The 22,628-nt window shown below is 36.5% G+C and overlaps 1 protein-coding gene across 1 annotated transcript in view; it reads left to right on the top strand.

Annotated features, from left to right (window-relative positions):
• The window catches only part of LOC113226526 (transcription factor IIIB 90 kDa subunit), a 55,161-nt gene that overhangs the window by 20,139 nt on the left and 12,394 nt on the right, over positions 1–22,628 (top strand). The window contains exons 4-7 of the mRNA XM_026459173.1: positions 16,616–16,765; positions 17,541–17,767; positions 19,701–19,833; positions 21,488–21,613. Of these exons, the coding sequence (XP_026314958.1) occupies positions 16,616–16,765; positions 17,541–17,767; positions 19,701–19,833; positions 21,488–21,613 (636 nt within the window). The remainder of the gene's footprint in view (positions 1–16,615; positions 16,766–17,540; positions 17,768–19,700; positions 19,834–21,487; positions 21,614–22,628) is intronic.

Here is a 22,628-nt window from a genome sequence, read left to right as displayed (position 1 = left end):
TACTTGTCAAATGCACTTGATCTGACGAAATATTGAGCAATTGAATAGAAACTAGTAACAAGTATCAAAGAGTGCTTGGTCATGCAAACGCTCATGCAGCTTGTTAAGTTCAAGGTGTATCTTTGAAATTTAACGATGACGAAGCTTATTCGATACCAGAAGGCGTTCCATACTTAGTTGCTTTTCTTTATCGTGTAGAATCTACAAAAATTCACTAGTGTAAGACAGCCGAGACCACAGAACTCTAAATTTAGATTTCCGCGGCTGAGCCGCTGTTCGTCTTCGAAATTTACGAATAATCTAAAAATTTACGAAATAGACCAAAACAAAAGCCTTCGGGTGTGATATACTTATCTACATGCATTTTTCATTTTTTTTAGATCTTATTACCTATAGAACTTGATCGTTTTTGTGTGGACTGAGTACGAGATAAAATTTGCACGAGGCATATATAGAGGTCACTATAATGAGCGTGAAGCCATTGCGTGCACTAAAGAAATAAAAAATATGTGTAAAGTAATTGTAACAAAAAGAAATGAATTGAGGAAGAGGAAGGACCTTGCGTCTTAAGAGGATCTGGTTAATACATTAAATATGTATTATGTGTAACATGTGTATAATATTATTAAATATAAAACCTTAGTTATTTAAAATTTTCAATACTTTGAGTTTGCGTAGAAGAAAGAACCCTATCTCTTATAAGGGCTTTTGATAAAATAAACAAGTACAAAATGAGTACAAATAATAATTTTAATCGATTCAAAACGCTGTCGTGTTAATCAAATAATTACTTGAGAAAATTCATTGTTCTCTTGAACAATACTTATTGACCTTTTCCAGACGCATTGGTCCTTGTTTTCTAAGAAACCATTATTATGTTCTTGTCTTATCTTAATTTTGGCGTAGGGCTCAATAATTACTTATTACCAATTATATTTGACCTACCGACCTACTTCCTGTCTATTGAGGAAAACATCGTTAAGTCTCTCTAAGTATTATTGTTTTTTATGTTTGTGTGCCTAGTGTTTGACCAGCCACAGTGAACCTATACGTATTTTGTTGGTATCTTATATACAACTTTTATTTCCACTAACAGATGTGTTAGGAATTATGTATTGTTCTTTAGTTTTACAATGCATAACGGAAAGTGAGCATGTCTACGAATCGGGTACATATCTGGTAAATAGGGAGGGTACCGTACGTGCACCCGGAGCGGCTCACCCAAGGTACTAGCCTCTCGAAGAATCGGATGAAGTCAAGTGACAGAGGTCTGTGACAACCCTATACACTGGCTGATCTGGAGTCAGAACCTGAACTTGTAAGTTTCCTGTGCGCGCACAGGTTATAGTGCCCTTCTCGTATACCCTAAGGATCGGTATTGAGGGTCACTATAATCAAAACTAATGAAGATATGGGGCTGTTCTTTAGTTTTCACATCGTCAAACGGCACAACGTGCAGTCCTCGGCAACCTGCATTAAGTCTCCAGGTTCCTAAAAACTGTCCCACATTGCGCAAATATTCCAGATCGCGGTCGCAATTCGAGACATTTATTTTTATTTCCACTTGCTCTAGCTTCTTAAGCTGTTCTGGAGTTTTATTTAGATTATTTCTCATATTACACCATGTAACACGATTTTCGTATCTGGGTTATCAATATATTTTCTAATTGTTTCTAGCATACCTTTATGTCCCCGCAAAACTTTGCTTTTGTGACAGTGAAAAATTGAAATTACAGATTTTCGGGATTTAAAGACAAAAAGGAAACCTTATATTTCAAATTAACAGTGTATTTCAACCAAAATTCTACAAATTGATGACAAAGAACTTAGAAATGTGTAATTTTGCGAGATTAAGTAAATACCACTATTTAGCTATGTAAATGCCACTGTGACAGCCACAAAAGCTTTGAGTCAATTTAAAAAAACAAGACCTTTACACAGGTAGACAATAGACAGTGAACAATGAACAACATTTAATTCGGTTTCCCTTTAATAAGTAGTTCCCATTCAAATCTATATAATTTGTCTGCACGTAAAGTTGGCGAGTCAAGTATATACGATAAAAATTCACCACGCGCACCGTACCCATAAACACTTCTATTACAAAGATTACGTGCTGTTGGAAAAATAAAAAAGTGCGTATTGTCTGATAAAAATGTCTAAGTTCATGGCATTTGTAAATGTGTAAACTGTAATTCATTAGCGTTTAACTCATCATATTTACGGGCTGTCTACCAACTGTGTTTACTGTGCTTCTAGATAATTCTTTACTCATAAATCTTATGTGCTCAGAAATGAGCGCTGTATATGATGACATATACACACAGTACAGTGCCTTAAAAAACCAACCAGGCATCATAAAGAGTTGCCTCTCTTTGCGCAACTGTACATGACTGGAGTGTATTGTTTGATCAGGAAAACTGGACATGATAGTCAATGCTAACCGGAGGTCGACAATCCAGCCAGGAAACCGTAAGGTCGGGCTACCTGACAATGATGTCATAAGGAAATCACATTTGGATGGGAAAAATATCAAAATGATAATTTCCTGATGAAATAAAGTTCATAATGTACTGACGAGGAACGAAACAAAGAACACTTGTCTTAACAAACTTATTAGCACACAAGATACCAGTATACTTTATTTCACTGGTTAATTTTATTGTACACGTAAACTTAGCACAAAATGTAGTAATTTACTTTAAAATATTTATGATATTTGATGATACCTGGAAAATTTTAGGCAAGCCGGTGGGAATCGAGTTATATGGACGCCTCGCCACTGTAATGTACAGAGTTGTAAAATCCGTAATCATCCTTTGGAGGTCGTTGCAGTGGAGTACAAGATGAGGATTTTAAAATAAAGCGTAGGCATTCGTGAAATCGAGATCAACCGTAAATGTAAATGGAATTGGGCACAAACAAAGGAATCAATATGTGACGGGGCCGAAGTCCATATATGAATGTCGGTTGTTTTGCTATTTGGGCAAGTATGAATAAAATTAATATCGTTAACAAACATGTCAAAGTGTAAAGTACTTAAGCAACAATCTAATCAACGGTGACAAAAATATTATCGAGCAAGAAACAACAAATGACTAGCAAAAAGTAAAAGATAAATAGTCTGACAACATATCGACATTACCGTTGACGCATACAAAGTATTTACTTGAAGACCTTGCAACAACTTGCCCTGCACTTAATACGTTCTGGCGTTATGACGAATCCTATATAAAACTCCGAACTTTGATAACGGAGAATTCGGTAAAATAACTGATAAAATAAGGGATGAGACATGTCGTTTGAACGAAATGTAACCGTAGAAGGAAATCATACCTGCGAAACATACGAGATTGGTCTGGGATCACGAGATGTTGCTAAACTGTTTTGCCTCGCCAGAGGTAGGAATCAATTAGGTGAGCTGACTGGTAACCATCACTTGTTAGAGAGGCACTTTCAAGAAGAAGAAAATAAAGGAATAGCTACTCCCAAATAGTATAAAAGATATCACTGTCGGGAGACTTATCTAATTCTTGGTTCAGATCTATTATGGTTCTGTTATTACTTGAGATTTATATGCTGCAGGGCCTGCCAACTATAGCGACTAAAATGAAAAAAATATAATGAAAATGCGATAGTTTTACTATCCCGGAGGAATGTGCATAAAACAGCAGTACGTTTGAAATACGTACTTAATCATTCTAATTGCATATATTAATTAAGAATTTTTTTTGTCGGAATTTTCTTAAGTATTCCGAAAAAGTGGTGGTTCCAACAACTCTTTGCAAAATTTAGATAAATATACATAGTTTCCCTACCTATCCCAAATAACGTTCATTTTTGATGTACTTAAGTGACGTCCCGAAACATCAAGAAGTCTGCCCTTTCTGTCTCTGTTTCTCGAAGTTTAGTCAAATATAGTCTACCTATTCCGATCACTGCTCATAATAGTAAGAAAGAGCCCAAGAATACAAAGCTAAACAAATTATATTTCGCAGGAAAGATTTTAAAATAATCCCTTTATGTACTCGTATAGTCCGCAAGAACCCAAGAGGATGCAGAAACCGGTTTGCAATCCCGACATCTTCCCTCTGTTTTACCATCTATGCTATAAGTTTTAAAATTAACTGCTAAATTTTCAGTGTGTAAGTCGAAAATTATAGATAAACATAACTTTCAATTGGGATTCAAACACTTGCGCAAGAAAACGCTGAGATAGGGAAAGACACATGTGTCCTGCGCTTGTGGCACTTGTAGCTATTGTAACCTTATAGGCAATCACAAAGATGTATTTTGAGTGAACATTCTCCACGGTTTTTCAATTGTCGCAGTAGAAACCGATCAAAATAATTAAGGGAACTTAGGACTATTTTAAACTTAGGCACATCTTGAAATAATCAGACCTATAACAGAACAAGCTCAAGTCTTGGACGTAACATAGTTCACCTTACCATCGTACTTAGGGCGTCACCACAATTATCGACACAGAATCGCATTAAGCCGGTCAGAAAAAGCTTTATGTCCATGTAATAAGAGCGAAATAGTATTTTATGCAGTCGTTGTTTAATGAAGTTTCTTAAAGTCGAGTACTAAAGCCAAGGGATCTAAGTAACAGGTACGAGATTTTAAGACCTAATTATGGAATGATTGCATACAATATACTTTTTCTACGAGTAAATAAAATAATGAAATAGAACCAATATTTAATATACATATATTTTGTTATCAATCCATGACAACAAACCGAATTTTTTAAAATAAATTGTAATCCATTTCCCAATCCATGTAGTCAAAGGTTCCACCAACCATACAGCCTCTTCGTATATATAAACGAAAGCCAAACAAACGCTACACAACAAAAAACCACAGAGATAGAATAGAACTGCGTGCGTGCGCGTGTGTGTCTGATCGGCTTGACGCGATTTCGTGCTGATAAGTGTAGTAACTCCATAACTAACAATTGAAGCATTGGGAACAACGCGGGCGTTCGGCATTAAAACATGTAAAACACTATCTTGTATCTGGTGACAAAAACTCATTTCGATCTCCCTTTTAGATGGCGTAAGTTTTATTCATTTAGAACCTTAGTTCCCAAAGAGGTCCAGGTGGATCCCCAGGGGTCCACGGGTGACTCGACGGGGGTCTACGTTGGCGTGACAAAAAAATGGGGGTTCACAATTCGTAAGCGGGAGTCTACGAAAATTTATCTGCTTTCGATAGTGACGAACTAAAATGTTGGCTTGACTTTACCTATCAATGCAGGCAGATAATATTTTAAGAAGCTTATATCAGCGACTGTTACTTATAAAAACTTGCGTATTCCATATTCAGTACGTGTCTTTACTTTTTAGACATCCACTCACAGCACAATCAATTAAATTCTCACTTTTTTTTTCGAAAACTATTAATTTGTGGTTGGACTCAGCAATTTGCGTTACAAATTTCCGTAGTTAGATCTAATGTTTAAATTTTTTGTCGAGTTTTGGGAATATGGTAGAAATGTAGCTGCAGGGGGTCCACCGGAACCAGCTTAATTTTGAAAGTGATCTATGAGAAAAAAGCCTGGGAACCTCTGATTTAGAAGGTGGCGCTCCGCACTTGTTGCATGGATTATAAATGTGCGTTTGAATTTCGACCACCACCTGCAGTTTTTAAAAACGTATTTAAATCTAAAGAAATGTCTGAAACGAGAGACTTCATCCTCAACATGGAGCATCTAGGAGACCAGTGAGACCTGCTGAAGATGATTCTGTCGATTCATTTCAATTCAGCGAATTTAGTGAGTGATTAAAAATACGTTTAAATTTTTTTTAATGTAACTTTTAAATAAGACTGATTCACAATTTATTTCCTTAAAAACCAATAATAAAACGAATGCCCCATTAATTTACCGGTTTGGGGCAACAAGGGCGGATAACACAAGGGGAAAAAAAATTCTTTCAAATGTTTCTAATTGTTTTAAAATAATAATAACACCTGAATCTTTTAGCTAAATCATAGGACAAATAAATAATAAAGTATATAACATTCAGATTATAAATATTAAAAAGATATAAGACATTAGAACTTTATTTAAAATTTTCTTGAATCTCACTTTTACGTAATACGCCCTTGTTACACCCGATGCTTCAATTGACGCAATCTGTTTCTTCGCTTCTTCCGTAAAATGTTAAGTAGGTACCTACCAACTATCTTGTTTGTTCCACTAGTAAAGTGTGTTTGTTTTGTATGTATTATTTATTAAGGTTTATGTTTATACAACATGCCCATTAGTCATACTTAACATTTCAATCCAGTTCATGCGTCTTACGACATGACGTGTTAAACGGAAGTATATTCTGTGTGATTTTACGGTGATCTTCATGATTATCCCAATAGGGCACATTCTAAAGTTCATCTATGTCTGAAACAGCCTCCGTGACCGAACGGTTACCATCCTGCACTGCCACGCAGAGGTCCCAGGTGCGATTCCCGGGCTGGGAGAAATATTTGTAAGGCCTACATTTATTTTGGGTGTAATTTGTGGTTGTCTGTCCATGGCACCCGCGACACAGGGTTTGTTGAGTGCGTTATTATTATTATTATTATGTCATAGGTTCCCAAACTTTTTGGCCCACTGCCCGCTTAGGCAAGATAAAAAAATTTCAACGCCCATCACCACAAAAAATAATTGAAAACACGTATTGTTTATGTATTAAGTTTACACGAAAACCGGAAGGAAAAAAAATGTAGTGTAATTTTTATAGATAATGCAGGTTTATTTTTTCAAATGCGGTAGCACCGCGTCATCGAGTATATAACTAGAAATAGAGACGAAATAAGGGCCATACAATCCTGGTAACTCGTCAGTGATATCACTTATAAATATCAACTCTCGTTTGCACTAAAATATAGACAGCGCCAACAACTGACCTGTGTGTACACACATCAAAAAAAGTTTGCGATCACTTCGAAAAACTGAAATCTTTTTTGTTACTGTAGATTATATTATGATTTTTTCTTCTTTTTAGATTCTTTATTTAAAAATAAATTAGAACATAAAACAATGACCCCGTTCAATTGTTTTTTCATATAAAAAGGCTTTCAGTCCTAGCTTACGCTCATTCAGAAGTCTGATTTAGTCAATTATAAGCGATTCAAGATATTTTTCGCGGAAAGTTGTGAATGAAAAAATGCCAAGAGGATTATCAGAGGTTTTACGAGCTAGAATAGTAATTTTGAGGGAAGAAGGATACACCACGAGAGTAATAGCACGCAGACTTGCTATATCCTGTGTCGTGGCTACGTTGCAGAGGTATCACGGAATGGGGAATTTAGCTGACCGACCCCGCAGCGGTCGCCCAACTGTTTTGACAGCTGCCCAAAAGCGCTATATTAGATTGCTGGCAGCCCGTGATCCAACAATCAACGCCACTAAAATAAAAGCAGAAGTCAGGGCCGCCTCTGGGCTTGAAGTTAGCACGCAGACCGTTCGCAATTGCTTGCAACAGGCTGGATTACGAGCACGGAGGTCTTGGCGAGCTCCGCTCAATTCCCGGCAACGTCAACAACGAAGATTGCAGTGGGCTAGACTTCGGCAAAATGAAGAAGGTGAGGACGAAAACATTTGGCAAAACTGTCTCTTCGTTGACGAATCCCGAATCAGCACTCATCCAGATAACCGACGTGTCCGTGTCTGGAGAAGACCAGGCGACCGTGAAAGACAAAGAACTGCCACTGGAACAGTTCAGCAAGGCGGAAAATCGGTGTCCTTTTGGGGTGGCATTATGATTAGAGCTAGAACGCCTTTGATCCCGTATCGGGGCTTCATGACAGCAGACATGTACAAAGCAGTTGCTATTGATGATATCGTCAGACCATTCCGAGTAAACCATGGGCACCAATTTGTACTGGTCGATGATAATGCGCCCGCACATCGAGCTCAACGAGTCAATGCTGCTCTTCAAGAATACGATATCACACGATTAGACTGGCCTGCCGGCTCGCCCGACTTAAACCCAATAGAGCACGCGTGGGATGCTCTTAAACGAGCAGTATGGAACCGTGAGCCACGTCCCCAGACAGTTCCAGAGCTCAGGGAAGCCGCTATTGAAGAATGGGATAGGTTACCCTAGGAAATGCTGGATAACTTGATCCTCAGCATGCCCAGGAGGATCTTCGCATGTATTCGAGGCAGGGGAGGAGTTATTTTATATTGAATTCACACCTTTTAATAATAAATTGTTGTTTAAGTTTAATTAAACAGTCTTGTTCTTTCTATGAAATTTCTATCACTATTACATTATGATTATTGGCTCAATTTTTTAAAATAAATAATAAAAAATAGTTTTATATTTTAATTTCAAACAGGGTATTCCTATTTAAAGAAAGCATACAACATAGATTTTTTCTTGATAAAGTTAAATTTAAAGAATTATAGGAGCTTATGCTATTGATCGCAAACTTTTTTTGATGTGGTACGTCTCCGTATAAACAAAAAAAAAATTTAATTATTGTAATAACGATAATATCTCTAACGGTGGCGTGCTGTTCCATTCGGTGGTGTGGGGAAAAATAGCAAAACATCTAATTACAAAACAAACGGAATCAAATTTCAACGATTATTAAATATTAAATATGTAATTGATAGGGACCACTTTGAGAAACTATGATCTATAATATGATGACAGTCAGAACTGCAATGAAATATATAATACCTCTCTATCAAATCCCGAAGTAATTAAAAATAAAAGGCGAAAATTCAAAACTAAATAGTTAGTTTACTTACCATCATACAAAACTTTTCTTCTTAATGCTTTACCGTATTAAAGTAATTGTTAGTTACACATCGAAAATATAGAACAAAATAGAATGCTTTGACTCCTGAATTTCAGAGGGAGGTATTATGCACTCTTTACAAATATTACTACTACTTTGACACTTGAAGTTTAGGAAAATATACTCTACCAATTCCGATCTCTACAGTTCTACTCCATATTTTTCATGTTCTGTGTTCTAATACAAATGTATTTTCGTTGTAAAATGAAATTACCGTGTCGAATCTAAAATCGCGTATGTTTGTTTTTTTTAAACAAACCAACGTACCGGGCTCTTCACAGCTCTCATGGTCATGGCCGACGAAGATGGTATTAGTCATCAATCACGTCGTGTCTAATATATTAATGCGAACCACCCTGTTCTGAACTGTAGTTCTCTAATTACTTTTAAACGTTTAGAACGCGCTATCTAGTTACAATAAGATTCCGGTTGATATTTGCCATTCACGAGGCTTAAAACCATAGTGAAACCAAAACTTTGTACTAAAGGTTATTTATTGTATAGCTTCTGCGTACTTAGATGGCAAAAATCCGTGGTAGTGTCTCGTTTAGCTCTTGCAGGTAGTCTCGATCTATGTTGTTGAACATAATATTGTTAATGATAAATGTGTACAAATGTTTATTTACATAGAAAACCCCTAGAGTTTCTCGTTCATTCTTCTCCGGGAAATCTACCTTACGAATGAACAATAGAGTTTAATGAATATGATGATTTCAAGTGTAATTTGTTTACCTATGAAATAAAGATTTTTGGTTTTACTATGAATTTGGCTTGGAACCCTGGTGTTTTAAGATAGGTCCAGGTCTACCTTGTTGGGCACCAGTCTCCCGCTGTATGTTTATTTAGATTTATGTTTTAAACTTGTATATGAATGGGAGAGAATAAATTATTATTATAGTTACAAATAATTAACTACAATAGAGGGGTTCTTTGTCGTTTGATATTTTAATGATGTCACTAATTTCAAGAAAACTTCCAAGTCCGTTGTCGCATCAAGGTAGGATTGGTCCAAAGAGTTCACAAAGTACCGAGTTTTTATTGTTGATACAATACAAAAAGTTTAAATTTATGCTATCAGGCAAACCCAGCCTGAAGAAACAAACCGATAGTCGAGGTATCACTCGAGGGAAAATCTTAACACCGCGATGCAGAATTTACGTGAAGTGTACGAAAGGAGCTTCTAAATTAATATTCCCTATATGTCGGGCACGCCCTTGGCATCAACCATGGAGAACTTAACGTCAATTGGCAAATGCTTTCACCACGATGGCAAACATATTTCATAGTTCAGGGCAGCAAGTCTATGTCATAGATACGGTAAAAAGAATTTACATTAAACGGGTTAATGCCATCTAGCGGATTTTAGGGAACTATAAAATGAGCAAAGTTGCTTAGAGAAGTCTATTGTGTAAAAAGGATTTGTTCCCATACTTACACTCCCTTATTTTTAATATTTTTTATAATATCAAGTGGTGGGATGAACGTGACATGAGTCGTGCGCCAGATGGTAAACTACGCGCCTGTTCATAATATACCATAGCGCATATTATTCCAATTTACTTACGACTTTTACATATTTTTACATTTACATACGATTTGCAAAAATATTTTAACAATACGCATTTTACGCCCATTAGTGCTGCAAGATACAATACAAAGGTGTGAGAGAATAATACTTGCGTGGGACAAAAACTTGATTAGAATGACTCTTGTCAAACTTCATGTACCAGTGATGGGACGCGATCAATGAAATGGAGAATCGATCTTAAAATATTGACTAAACTATGACATATTTCAATCAGTATTACGAGTATAATATCATATCAGTAACTAAAATCAACTCGTGTAAATGATCAGCCACCAACCAATAATAAGCCATACTGTGTTTCGGTGTTGAAGGGTAAGGCTGCTGCTGGAGAAATTACTGGCACACGGCACTTGTCAACGGTAGCAGTGGAGCTCCTTGTAAAACAGTTCGTCCAGTGAAGTACTGCCACCTTACCTATTTCTGGTCCCAAGCAGTAATGTGAGCATAACTGCGTTCCGGTTTCTTCTAAGGATGCAGATGAAATTATAGGTAGATAGATGGAACTTGTCAACTTATGTCTCAGGGTGACGGGCTCGGGCTTATATCAGACAAACATAGTCCATAAAGATAAAGATCAGTAGAGATTATTAAAAAATCAATAAAAAAAAAACATAATCAATAAAGATTAATATTTCGTAGTGACCTGACTCCAGTAGTGGATGATTTGTAAATTTCGTTTGTCGTGTGTGTGGTAACGTAAACATGTAAAAAATAATGTTTGTTTTGCAGTCTTTAAAAAATATATAATTAGCGTGCTACAAATATACGTCGTTCGTCCTAACTTGGCTGTCCTGTGTATCTAATTTTAAAGGAGTATAGGGAGGACAAGAATGTTATGGCTAGGCATAAAAGAGCGTTACTGAAATGCTCACGTGACATTAGGGTATTATACTTACTCTATAACCGCTTCCACGCTGTGTTTTAGCAAACCAATAACTGAATCACTCATTTGTTTTCGCACTCTTAGCACTGACGTCAACATTTTTTATTTTTTTATTTCAAAATAAAAACACCCGAATGTCGCCACGTACACATTTCTATTGTTTATTAACGAAACCCGACATTGTATTATAATTTAAAGTTTAATTAATTCTTGTATTTTGACGACTTCGTTTTTAAATAATTATGTATACAGTACTATCTATTGTCATAGATAATGAGACGAGTATGGTAACTCCATACAAACGTAACCTACATACGCCGCACCATGTACAGACGCACATATTCGCATAATCTAGTAAAAATCTTGCCTTCGTCGCTCAATTTTGTGAAGTACATGATAAACTTTGTGGTGAAATTAGAGGCACATGGAACTTGTCGACTTATGTCTAAAGCGTAGGCCACACCGCGAACGAATCTAGCTAACTTAGTTTAGCACACGTAGTTGCAGGGAAAGCTAAGCTAAGAAAATACGTATAGTCTGTTCCAATCCATTTTGAACAAAAAGTAAACAAACCTGTTTGGTTAAAATTATAAAGCAATCACTCAATAAATCGAATAAGTAACATTTTCCGAACTTGCAACTAGAAATCCGCGGGTAATAGGTCCCCGATTCTACGAACATCTACCCACAGACCTGAAAAGTGTTAGAAACGATGCAACGTTTTGTACCCGACTAAAAAACCTTTTATTGGATATTGAATTGTACAGTGTCGATGAGTTTCTTTTGAAACAATTTTAATTTTATTTTATTCGACAAGCAGTAGTTATACTACTTTATTTTATATTCATTATTATTATTATAATTTTATTACTGACGATCATAGTTATCCCTTAACATTGTATTTCCAATTGTAATATTGTGACATTGATAACATGAAATAAACGATTCTATTCTATTCTATTCTATTCTTTTCACGTATATTTCGAAGATTTCGACTTGATATATCATCACTTTTTCCAACAATATTCATTTGAATAGCATCGTAAAATCGTATTTGAAAAATGGTAGTCCAAAAGCGAGGTTATTATTCCTCTATACTTCTATGACTTGCCTATGGTTGCATAGTGCTGTTCGAAAAAAAACATTCGGTTCAATCAATTAAAGTTTAGTAATCGATTATTACATCGAACGTTTCAATCGCAATCGAACGAGTATCTAAGGGTCGTATTCCAGAATTCTACTCTATGCTCAAGTCAGGATTTGAGCAGACTTGAGTATGATTTCAAGCACTGGAAATACGACCCTAATGGCAGGGACTTGAGTATCATTTCGAGTGCTTTAAACCATACTCATATGCTGACTTGAGCATTGAGTAGAGTTCTGGAATACGACCCTAAGTGTAAGGATTTGTAAGGAATAAAATTGAAATTTTAAATATGCTTATATAGGTTATGTAACAAAAAACCGCTAGTATCACTCAATTGAATTCATTAGATTAATTAATCGATTTGTAGTCGGTGTTACAATTGGCCATCACTAAACCGTCTATGGTCAGGTCAGTGACTTGTTTGTTTACTTTTTGTTCAAAATGGATTGAAACGAAGTATAGTATGTAGTGACGTGCTTACACACTATGGACACGTGCGGGGATGAAGGGCGGCAGAAGGGCGTCATATTTTACGTAGCTAGCGGTAGCATAGGGGTTAGTTTAATTAGCTGGATTATCGCGGTGTGAACTTAGATATCGCACTGCTATTACAATAGTGTTATAACTCAAAATATGTGAAATTCAAGATTATACCCTTATTGAACGTAAAATTTGATTCTCTAAACAAACTAACAATCTAAAAGATATCTACTTAACTCAAAATGAGAGACGCTTCATGTGAGCTAGTTCAATAGTCCTTATTCAAAAATATTAAATTATGTTTTCTCTATTATTTTTAAATGCATTTGGCAAGTAGGAAATTGTTTGTAATAAACTATAGCCTATACATACATTTAAATTATCTTTCACGGGAAACGATTAATTCGTTTTTCGTCGATTCTGAAAAAAATACACTTTTGAGTTATACACTATTGTACCTGTTAACAATGCGATATGATAAGACGCCCCGGCTACGCGAGTTAAGCTAAGTTAGCTTCGTTCGAGAGCTAAGCTAAGGTAGTTCAGATCTTTGCGATTTAAAGCTGTTGACTTAAAGCTGACTGTTACTGACAGGTGTGTCGCTCACCACCATGCACACGACTAGTTAACCCCGTCACATGGTTTCATGAAAAAAAAAACGAATTTAAGCATTTCATTTTCACCGCGGCAACTGAACTGCATTGAATCAGACTGGTTCCTAATAAGCTAGCATAGTAAGAGCCCTGATGTCAACTTGCACTTGTTTTCAAGAAGAACTAATAATGGAGCCGGTTATATCACATTTTTACTTTGGGTCTATTTGGAAAATAAAAAAAGAGCCGACTGTCGTTTTTGTCATTCATTTGTCTTATTTTCCTTCTAATACAGGTTTGTCGAGTGGTTTGAAGTTGATCTCGCGTTCTTGTAAATTCCGTAAACTTTATAGCGTTTGCGCATTACATCCGATTCGTATTAGTTCCGAATCCGAGAAATGACGGTCCGAAATGTCATAGGGATCATTTTATTTGTAGGTGTACAAGCGTTATTCGTATTGTCTCGGATTCGAATTGGGCTTAGTGCACAAACGACATCCGAAGTGGTCCGACTTTTGTAGATTTGTGTAGTCCCGGATTCGGGAGTCCACTCTCGATCTCCGTCCGACATCCGTCCGAAATAATTACTGTCAAATAAATAATATTCGACATAATCTCAGTACAGAGTACTAAAAAAACCGACCTCAAAAGTACGTGGAATTACGTCTGTTTGCTAAGTTTCACTGAAATATCCACTATACAGGACTTGATACTGGAGATAATAAAAATAGGTTCTCACTACGACACTACTCAAAGTATATCGAGAGAAAAACGCCTTGAATTGGAGAAATAGCAAAATCAACTAAATAATTGCTAAAAGTAATTGCTCCTAAATTAAAGTTAGGCGCTATTTATAAAAATGAATCTTCATGCGTGAACAGCCACCCTTTGAGGTGGATGATTTTCTTCAAAATGAAATGGGAGCACTATGAAAAAACCCCCTTTCCAACAAAAAAAGAATCATGAAAATCGGTTCACAAATACCGGAGTTATCGCGTAACATACATAAAAAAAAAGAAAAAAGAACATACAGTCGAATTGAGAACCTCCTCCTTTTTTGAAGTCGGTTAAAAATTAAAAGACAAGTATCCAGTATGAAGCTTCATTCGCATCACGCGTCTTTTCATTTGGTCAAGTATTGCTTATTTGGCAGTCATTGTTTCGGACGGATGTCAGACGGAGATCGACAGTAGACCCCTCGGAACGAATGCGAATCGAATGCAGGCCGCAAACGCGCTTATTTGAATTTTTTTTTTCTTTTATTAAAGCTTGATGTAATCAATGTTAAACAGTTTCAATTCATAAATTTTCAGCTGTTTCAAATAAAATTAAAAAGTGGATTTTGTTTAATTTCGTTTTTTTAAATAAAGTTGAGTAAGACTGTTCTATGTAATTAGTTAAAAGATATAAATTTTATTGCTACTTTATATCTAATTCTTATTTATTCAAATATAAATGTTATTTTTTTATTCCGCAAAATGTGACGATGTGCGTTCTTTACCTCTCCTTCACTGTTCAACTAATTAAAAGAGTTCTTTTTTCTTTTATCTTAGCATTTCTAACTAAACACAAACATTTATTTATTATTATTATATTGATTATTGATCGATAACCAAAACTGGAATTTTTTTAACCCGCGAAAACACAAACACAACCAACCACCTTTGAAACGATCTTATAAATAAATATTTATTTGAATTTAGAATTTTATTTTTGTGATCGCTCGTTTTCCTTAATCGTTAATCTCACTTAAATAACGTTTTCAAAATTGTTATTATAACTTTTGTAACGTCATATAGGTTCGGATATAAACAACGTTTCCTAGAGACTGAGTTCGAATAAGCTTCGCCAATAACCAGGAACTCAAAAGCAAATACAAACGAAGGTCTTCCTTTCACTTCAAAATAGGAATCTGAGAGTAAGTACCGTATACGTGTCATGCATAATTTATATCTAAAGATAATAATTGTGTGATTTCTGGCGTTTTCTCCATAACTATTTGCTAGTAGATCTCGTACCACCGCCCTACCTTATAGTTGACGTAGCAGACGACGTAAAGAGAAGCCGCCGCTGCATCAGCGACTGAACTGAGGATAGAACAAAAAAAATATTGACGGAAAACTAATCAACTGAAGATTTTAATCGTCTAAATAAAATAAATTGAAATTTGAATAGAAAATATTTCTAGTCTTTGCTACACAATCGCGAAGACAAGCTTTTTAGGGATACCACTCTGATAGTATTCAAATTCATCAAAAAATCATAATATTTTTTTTTTATATGATAATAAGCGACACGTCTGTCCGTGGCAGTTGCAATGGTTTATAAATTTAGTCTGTTCGTGAGTTTGTGGATTTTATGTAGTAACAGATTTTATTTAATTTCTTTAAGTATAAAAATATAAAATAGTCGTTAACAGGTTTATATTTATATCCCGATTACGAGCAAGTAAAAACAGTACAGTACTAAAAAAAACCGACCTCAAAAGTCATTCAAACTAGGGGTAGTTTGCCACCCTTAGAGGTGGAATATTTTCTTGAAATTTAAATGAGACCATATCCAAGGTACCCTCTTTCCAATAAATAACGAATCATCAAAATCGGTCCACAAGTTATCGTGTAACATACATACAAAAAAAAAACATATTTTAGGGTAATTGTTTCAGTAGAGAACAAACCAATGTCAAATTAACTGCCTCCATGAATGAACGGTTACCATGCTGGACTGCCACACAGAAGTTCCGGTCAGGGATAAATATTTGTTTTGTTTATGTGTGTAGGTGTGAAGTCATGGCACCCCGATACAGGGTTTCCATAGTGTGAGCTTAAAAAAAATACTATGAACCCATATTTGTGTTTGAGATACCGGGCTATAGTCGCTCACATGTGCGTTTGAGACGCTGAGCGAACTCCTGCACGTAACGAAAGTACGAAAAACCATATAGTGAATGCGTTAAAAAGGGGCGACGTAAGTACAACGATAAAAGGAGAATGTTTGCTTTTGAAAGCTGTATAAGATTATACACTTTAGTCAGGCACGATAAAAACGTGCGAATGCTAAATGCGAGTATTAATCCTGGTATGAAACTTCTGGAACTTATTTTTCAGATCCATGTCTGTACATTTTGCGGTTCGCATCGCAGTTACAATTTGAAGATAAACAGCACGAGGTTAGCATGACGGCTCTTCGATTGGTGCAGAGAATGAAGAGGGATTCCATACACTCCGGAAGACGACCTTCGGGTATATGTGGTGCTGGTAAGTTGTTTAATAATGTGCAGGGTAGGTTAGATTAAGTGACAGAGTGAAAAATACTGTGATCCGCGAACGATGTGGTTTGATAGAGGATGTAGTGTTTGTATTGAGGTGGTTCGAAGCTAGTAATGGGCAAACTTTCCTGCCGGAAAGTTTCCTGAAATGTTTCGATAATATTGTCAAAATAGCAAATTTATTTATTTACTTGCTTATTTTTGCTATTTGATATTTAAGGAACATTTGTAGTTCTATAGCATAGTTGTAAAATCAGAGTTTTTTAAAGAAACCGGCGTAAATTAATAAATTTCCAAAGTTTCCTTAAAAATCCGTAAATTGCATTGAAAGTTTCCTGGAAATTCCTCACGCATCAGAACAATTCAATGTAATAGATTTTGCTATTTTTATACGGTAATATTATACATATATTAGTTAATATAATGGTCACGAGGGCAACACATAAAAATTTTCATTTGAAAACAGGGCTCTTCGACATCCTTAAGGTGTAAAGAGGTCCCAGGTACGATTCCCGGTGAGACCGACTTGAATGAACCTATCTGAATTAGTCTCTGGGTAGTACCCCGTAGTGATTCCATTGCTTTGATACTCCTGGTATAGGGAATTAAACTGTATGAACCCTTGCCGTGTTTATGTTTTAAAAGAACTTATTTCTTTAATTGATAACAAGAACTTTGGATTCAAATGTCAGAATTGGCACCACTATTCAGGTTACAACATTAACTTGTTAGACTGTAAATTATACTCTTTTTCGATTCTCTAGCTCTCCTGATAGCAGGACGTCTTCACAACTTCTCCCGAACCCCAGCAGATGTGATCCGTATAGTGAAAGTGCACGAGTCAACCCTGCGGAAACGCCTCATGGAGTTCGGCGAGACCCCTTCCAGTGCTCTTACGCTCGAGGAGTTCATGACTGTAGATCTAGAGGAGGAGCAGGACCCGCCTGCATTTAGAGCTGCTAGGAAAAGGGATAAAGAACGATTGCAGAAGGTATGCTTACTTACTTACGTCGAGTTCTTAGGGATTGAAACTATTTTTTCGTATCTAAATCGCATAGGTATATTATTTTTTCAAATGAACCAACGTTTTGGCTGACTAAGATAACGGCTGATTAATATTATGCATATTGTGTATGAAACTGTCCACACTCTTCATGTTGAGTGGATGTAGCCAGCTTCTCTTCATGTTGAGTGGTTGTAGCCAGCTTCTTTTTCTAACATTATTGTTAATGAATCCATTAGACTATATGGTGTAAACACTTCGTATAAATGTTTTCAATCGAACGTCCCACGCGGCGACTTTTAGCAGCGATGCAAACACGATGCAAACGCGATGCAAAAGCGATGTAAAAAAGCGATGCAAACACAACGCAAACACGATGCAAACGCGATACACGTTTTAAATTAATGAACTGATTTGTTTATTTCATGTATTTATTAATTTCACTTTTAATTTACAATAAACTAAACAAAACATAGTGATTCAACATAAGCGACTGTACCAATGCAGTCGTTTGCGTTTGCACCGATCCAATCGTGCGGTTGTACAATGCAGTCGCGCGTTTGAGTCGCTGCTATAAATGGCCGTGTGTAACCACTCTTATACGCGCGGACGCTGCTACGTTTATATTGAGTTACTCTACTTGCCATATTATACTACGAGCCCTGTACCCCGCTTATGGTGGGGTCGGGCTTGGCCTGCGGCGCGTGGTCGGGTTCAGTTTCCGAGGTGTGCTCATGCTTTTCGGTGGCACAGCAGTTAGTACTATGAGCGCTTGATGAGGAGGTTGATTCCCGATTGGGGCCAATGTAAGAAACGAACATTTCTTGTCAAGTTGGTTTTGGTCTGAGCATTCTGGGTTATCGTTGTTTTGGTACTTATACTACAGGAATTTCGGCAGTAGTTCGACTTTTTTTCCCACTAAATACTGGAAAATGGAATCTAACAGAGAGACGGTTGAGATACAACAACGCCTTGGAAGTATGCCTAACATTTTTACAATTGTGAGATCTTGTACTCGTAATCCATTACGCCTCCGTAAATTACCTCCGTGCGATGACGTGCAGACGCTTTGGACTTCGCCCTCTTCGGACCTCGGCCTATAGCCTCGGCACTTACGACTTTGTTTCAAAAAAATTTAAATAGATCTTTAATGGCGCCTATATTTAAAAATTACGTAAATATATTTTCACCACTAATTATTATCAAACAATCTTAGAAATCTTTTCGTGCCAATTTTCAGTCCGAGCAAAGCAAATTTTTATCTGCCGCTAAAAGAGTTTGTATGGCAGCCATGTTGAAAAAAGACGAAAAATAAATTTTGATCTAATAAATTATTTTCAAGCACTCCTAGAAACCCACACATGCCAATTTTCAAAGGGATCAGAGCATTTTTTTTTCTTCCGCCAACGAACGCTTCTATGGCAGCCATATTTGCAAATGGCGAAAAACCAATTTTCAAACAAATTATTAGCCGGCACTTCTAGAGGCCTCCGCATGCCAATTTTCAGCCGGATCGAAACAAGTTTCTCTTCAGCCGCCATTTTGAATTCGCCATCTTGTTTTTTTTTAACCCAAGCAGACCACTATTAATCTCTATGACAATCCTTCGAACACCTCGTACCTATCTCTAATAGTTTCCCTACCTACCTATCTCTAGCAGTTTGACCAGGGTATACCTCATAAAAGTGCACAAATATTCCCTCCATATATCATAGTTTTTGCAGGGCGTTGATCACATTTAGGTCTTCTCATATTTGATTCTTTGCTTTGGAATCTATCCGCGTACAACGGTATAAATATCTTTTTTCCACCATATCAGGAAGTATGCGTTCTATTTCTATGAGTGAGTAAGAACTTGTAGCTTTATATATATAATGGTTCTGCACAGACTGTGAACCCTAACCCCAGTTTATTTTATCAGTTAATGGAAGAAGAGGATGGCGAAAAAGAGCTAACAGATCTACAGAAAGAGATAGAAGCACAGTTAGAAAGAGACAACTCGAGAAGAAGACGGGCCGCTGCTGCGACCACCACTTCCAGTGGGTTAGTGACAGGTAATCAGATAGTACTTAGTTGACTGATTTGAATTAGTGAGATAACATTGTACAAATGTTTCAGTATAAAATTCCGTGATTTAAATAAATGTCAAATCATCAGACATCGAGTATATAACCAGAAATAGAGACGAAATAAGGGCCATATATTCCTGGTAACACATTAGCGATACTGCTCTTATAAATATCAACTCCCGTTTGCACTGAAATATAGACAGGCTAACTACTGACCTGTGTGCACGTCTCCGTATATTCCAAAAAATATTCTGTATTTATTGTAATAAAGATAATATCTCAAACAATGCCGTGCTGTTCTATTCGGTGGTGAGTGAAAAACAGCAAAACATCTAATTACAAAACAAACGGAATCACATTTCATCGGTAATTAAATATGAAATTTGTAATTTTGCAATTTTCGTCCATTATAGCAAAGCTCAAGTTAACTGGTCGATTTGATTTGTTTCGAATTCGGGCTAGCCAATCGTAACGCAGTTGTCACAGTAATTATGTGGCAAAATAGTTTTCAAACAAATTAAATGACATTTCGTCTCTATTTCTGGTTATATACTCGATGTCATCAAATGACTAACTCACTCAGTTATTCATCCACCTTTGAAACTCCATGGTAAACAAACTCAGTTTTGTGTTTTTTTTTTAATCTTCATCTGTCTCTGTCTTTGAATAAATCGGTGTGACTGTCATGCATGACTACCAAAGTACTAGGTCTTTCAACCCGGGAATCTCGGTCTCATAAATTTCGAGAATCTCGACAATTTTTTGACTTTTTCGAGACTCGAGACCCATGTTTTCAGTCTCGGGAATATCGAGACTTTTGAAACTGATGTCATTTAATTAAAAAGTATTTTCTTTTTTATTCTCCTCCATTTTCAACACGCACGTGGCAACACTGTAGAGTGCAGCTTAGTATGCATATATAGAACGGTATATTATAATAGGGCTCGCAAGACATCAAATATTAAAGCTTTTCTTACGTACTTCGGTTATCTTTTCACATATCCTTACTTAATACCCAATCAATTGGTTCTACAAAGTTCATTATTGAAAATTTTTGCTACCAAAGCCCAACGCAAAGCGGCAGACGGGAAGGCAGAGGATATACATTTATCAATGTGTATTTTATGCTGTTACAATTTTGATAAGGCATAAATTTCAATGCTCTGAGACCGACTTTGGATTATCGCAGCGCAGTTGTCTCCGCGGTATTGAAGAACACGCGAGATTGTACTAGGGCTGAAGAAGATTATACTAGTGCGGGAGGCGCTTGTATGCGACGGAATCCACCAGTCATGCGGGGTAGCGGCAAACGGGAAGAAGCGGACGCTGTGGTATGCTGGCGGACGCTCGCATTTTTGTAAGAGATGTTCGTCATCAGTGCGCTGATTCTCTTCTGTGCTCTCCACGCCGTCCACCAGTTTGCTCTGGCCCTAAATATATGGTCAAATGCAATGTATTTTTTTTATGATACCAAATGACAGGACGAACAAATCGTGCGCCTGGTGGTAAGCAACACGTCTGTCCATAACAGTTGCAGTGATATTCAGAGTTTTATATCACAAAGATCTAAGGAGTGCTGCCACTGCGTCTGTCACCCTGAATCATAAGGATGATTGAAACCTTGCGTATCATTTAACAGATGAAGGCATATCCGAAGAAGCTGAAGCGTCACGATTCGCAGCGGAAGACACACTGCATATCATCGGCGAGATCGCCAAGGATGTACAGCCCAAGAACGAAACCATGAAGTTCGAAAAAGGACTCGGTAAGTGACGTAAGTAAGCTAGAAATAGCCTCGAGTTTACAGGAACTTCTAGATTGACTCCCACCGAGGAACCTGCACAGCTGAACATTTTCTTATTGGCATTTAATTGTTAGTATATTATGACACCATGATATACTATAAATAGTTCTTAAGTATAACGTTACTTTTTTAAAACAATAATAATAATTTGAATCGGTTGGATTTAGAAAGAAAGACATTAAAGACATATAATCAAAACCTTTAAACGTAAGATACAAATAAATATCTAGTTATGAAAAACGTTAATTTTTATTTGTAATTTCATTCAATTGAATGAAATTACAAATAAAAATTAACGGCTAAAATCGTTGAAAAAAAAAATACAAAAAATCTAACAACAAGCACAGAAATATTCGTGAGGTCCGCTGGTTTGTTCCGTGGCTGAGTTGGCATAGCGGCTGGCATGGTTTGCTAGAAGACGTCGGTTCAAATCCGGCCCGATTGAAGGACTTTTTTCTAAGTGTTCGATATGTGTATAACAAGAAACTAGTGGCATAATTTCACAAAAAATAATTGAATATCCATTCAATACAAATTTAAATAAATATTAAATTAACTGATTATTCACATAAACAAAGACACTAGGTACTAAGTATAAAGACACTTGTGTGGATCAGACGCGGTAACAAAAGGTGGATCAGACGCGGTAACAAAAGGGACACTAAAGGCCGGCGCAAACTTCGGCGAACGGGAAAGCAGGGGATTTCTCATTTATATTTTAAGCTATTTCAATTATATAAATTACAATGTTCTGAAACGCCGACAGAAATGTGCCGCGATGCTCTGAGGTCTGTCTCAAGAGCATTGCAATTTATAGCTCATTATAGTTAAAATAGCATAACAAATACACTCGTGAATATAATAATATCTTCTACGTTTTTTTTGTTTGTAATATCTAGTGACGGGACGAACAAGTCGTGCGCCTGCACTCAGAGCTTTAAATCGTAAAAATATTAGGGGCATTACTATTGCGCCC

Source organism: Hyposmocoma kahamanoa, unplaced genomic scaffold (assembly GCF_003589595.1).
Source record: "Hyposmocoma kahamanoa isolate Upper Pololo Valley unplaced genomic scaffold, ASM358959v1 192, whole genome shotgun sequence".
NCBI lineage: Eukaryota > Metazoa > Arthropoda > Insecta > Lepidoptera > Cosmopterigidae > Hyposmocoma > Hyposmocoma kahamanoa.
The sequence above is the reverse complement of the archived record's forward strand: the minus strand, read 5'-3'. Positions and strand labels throughout refer to the sequence as shown.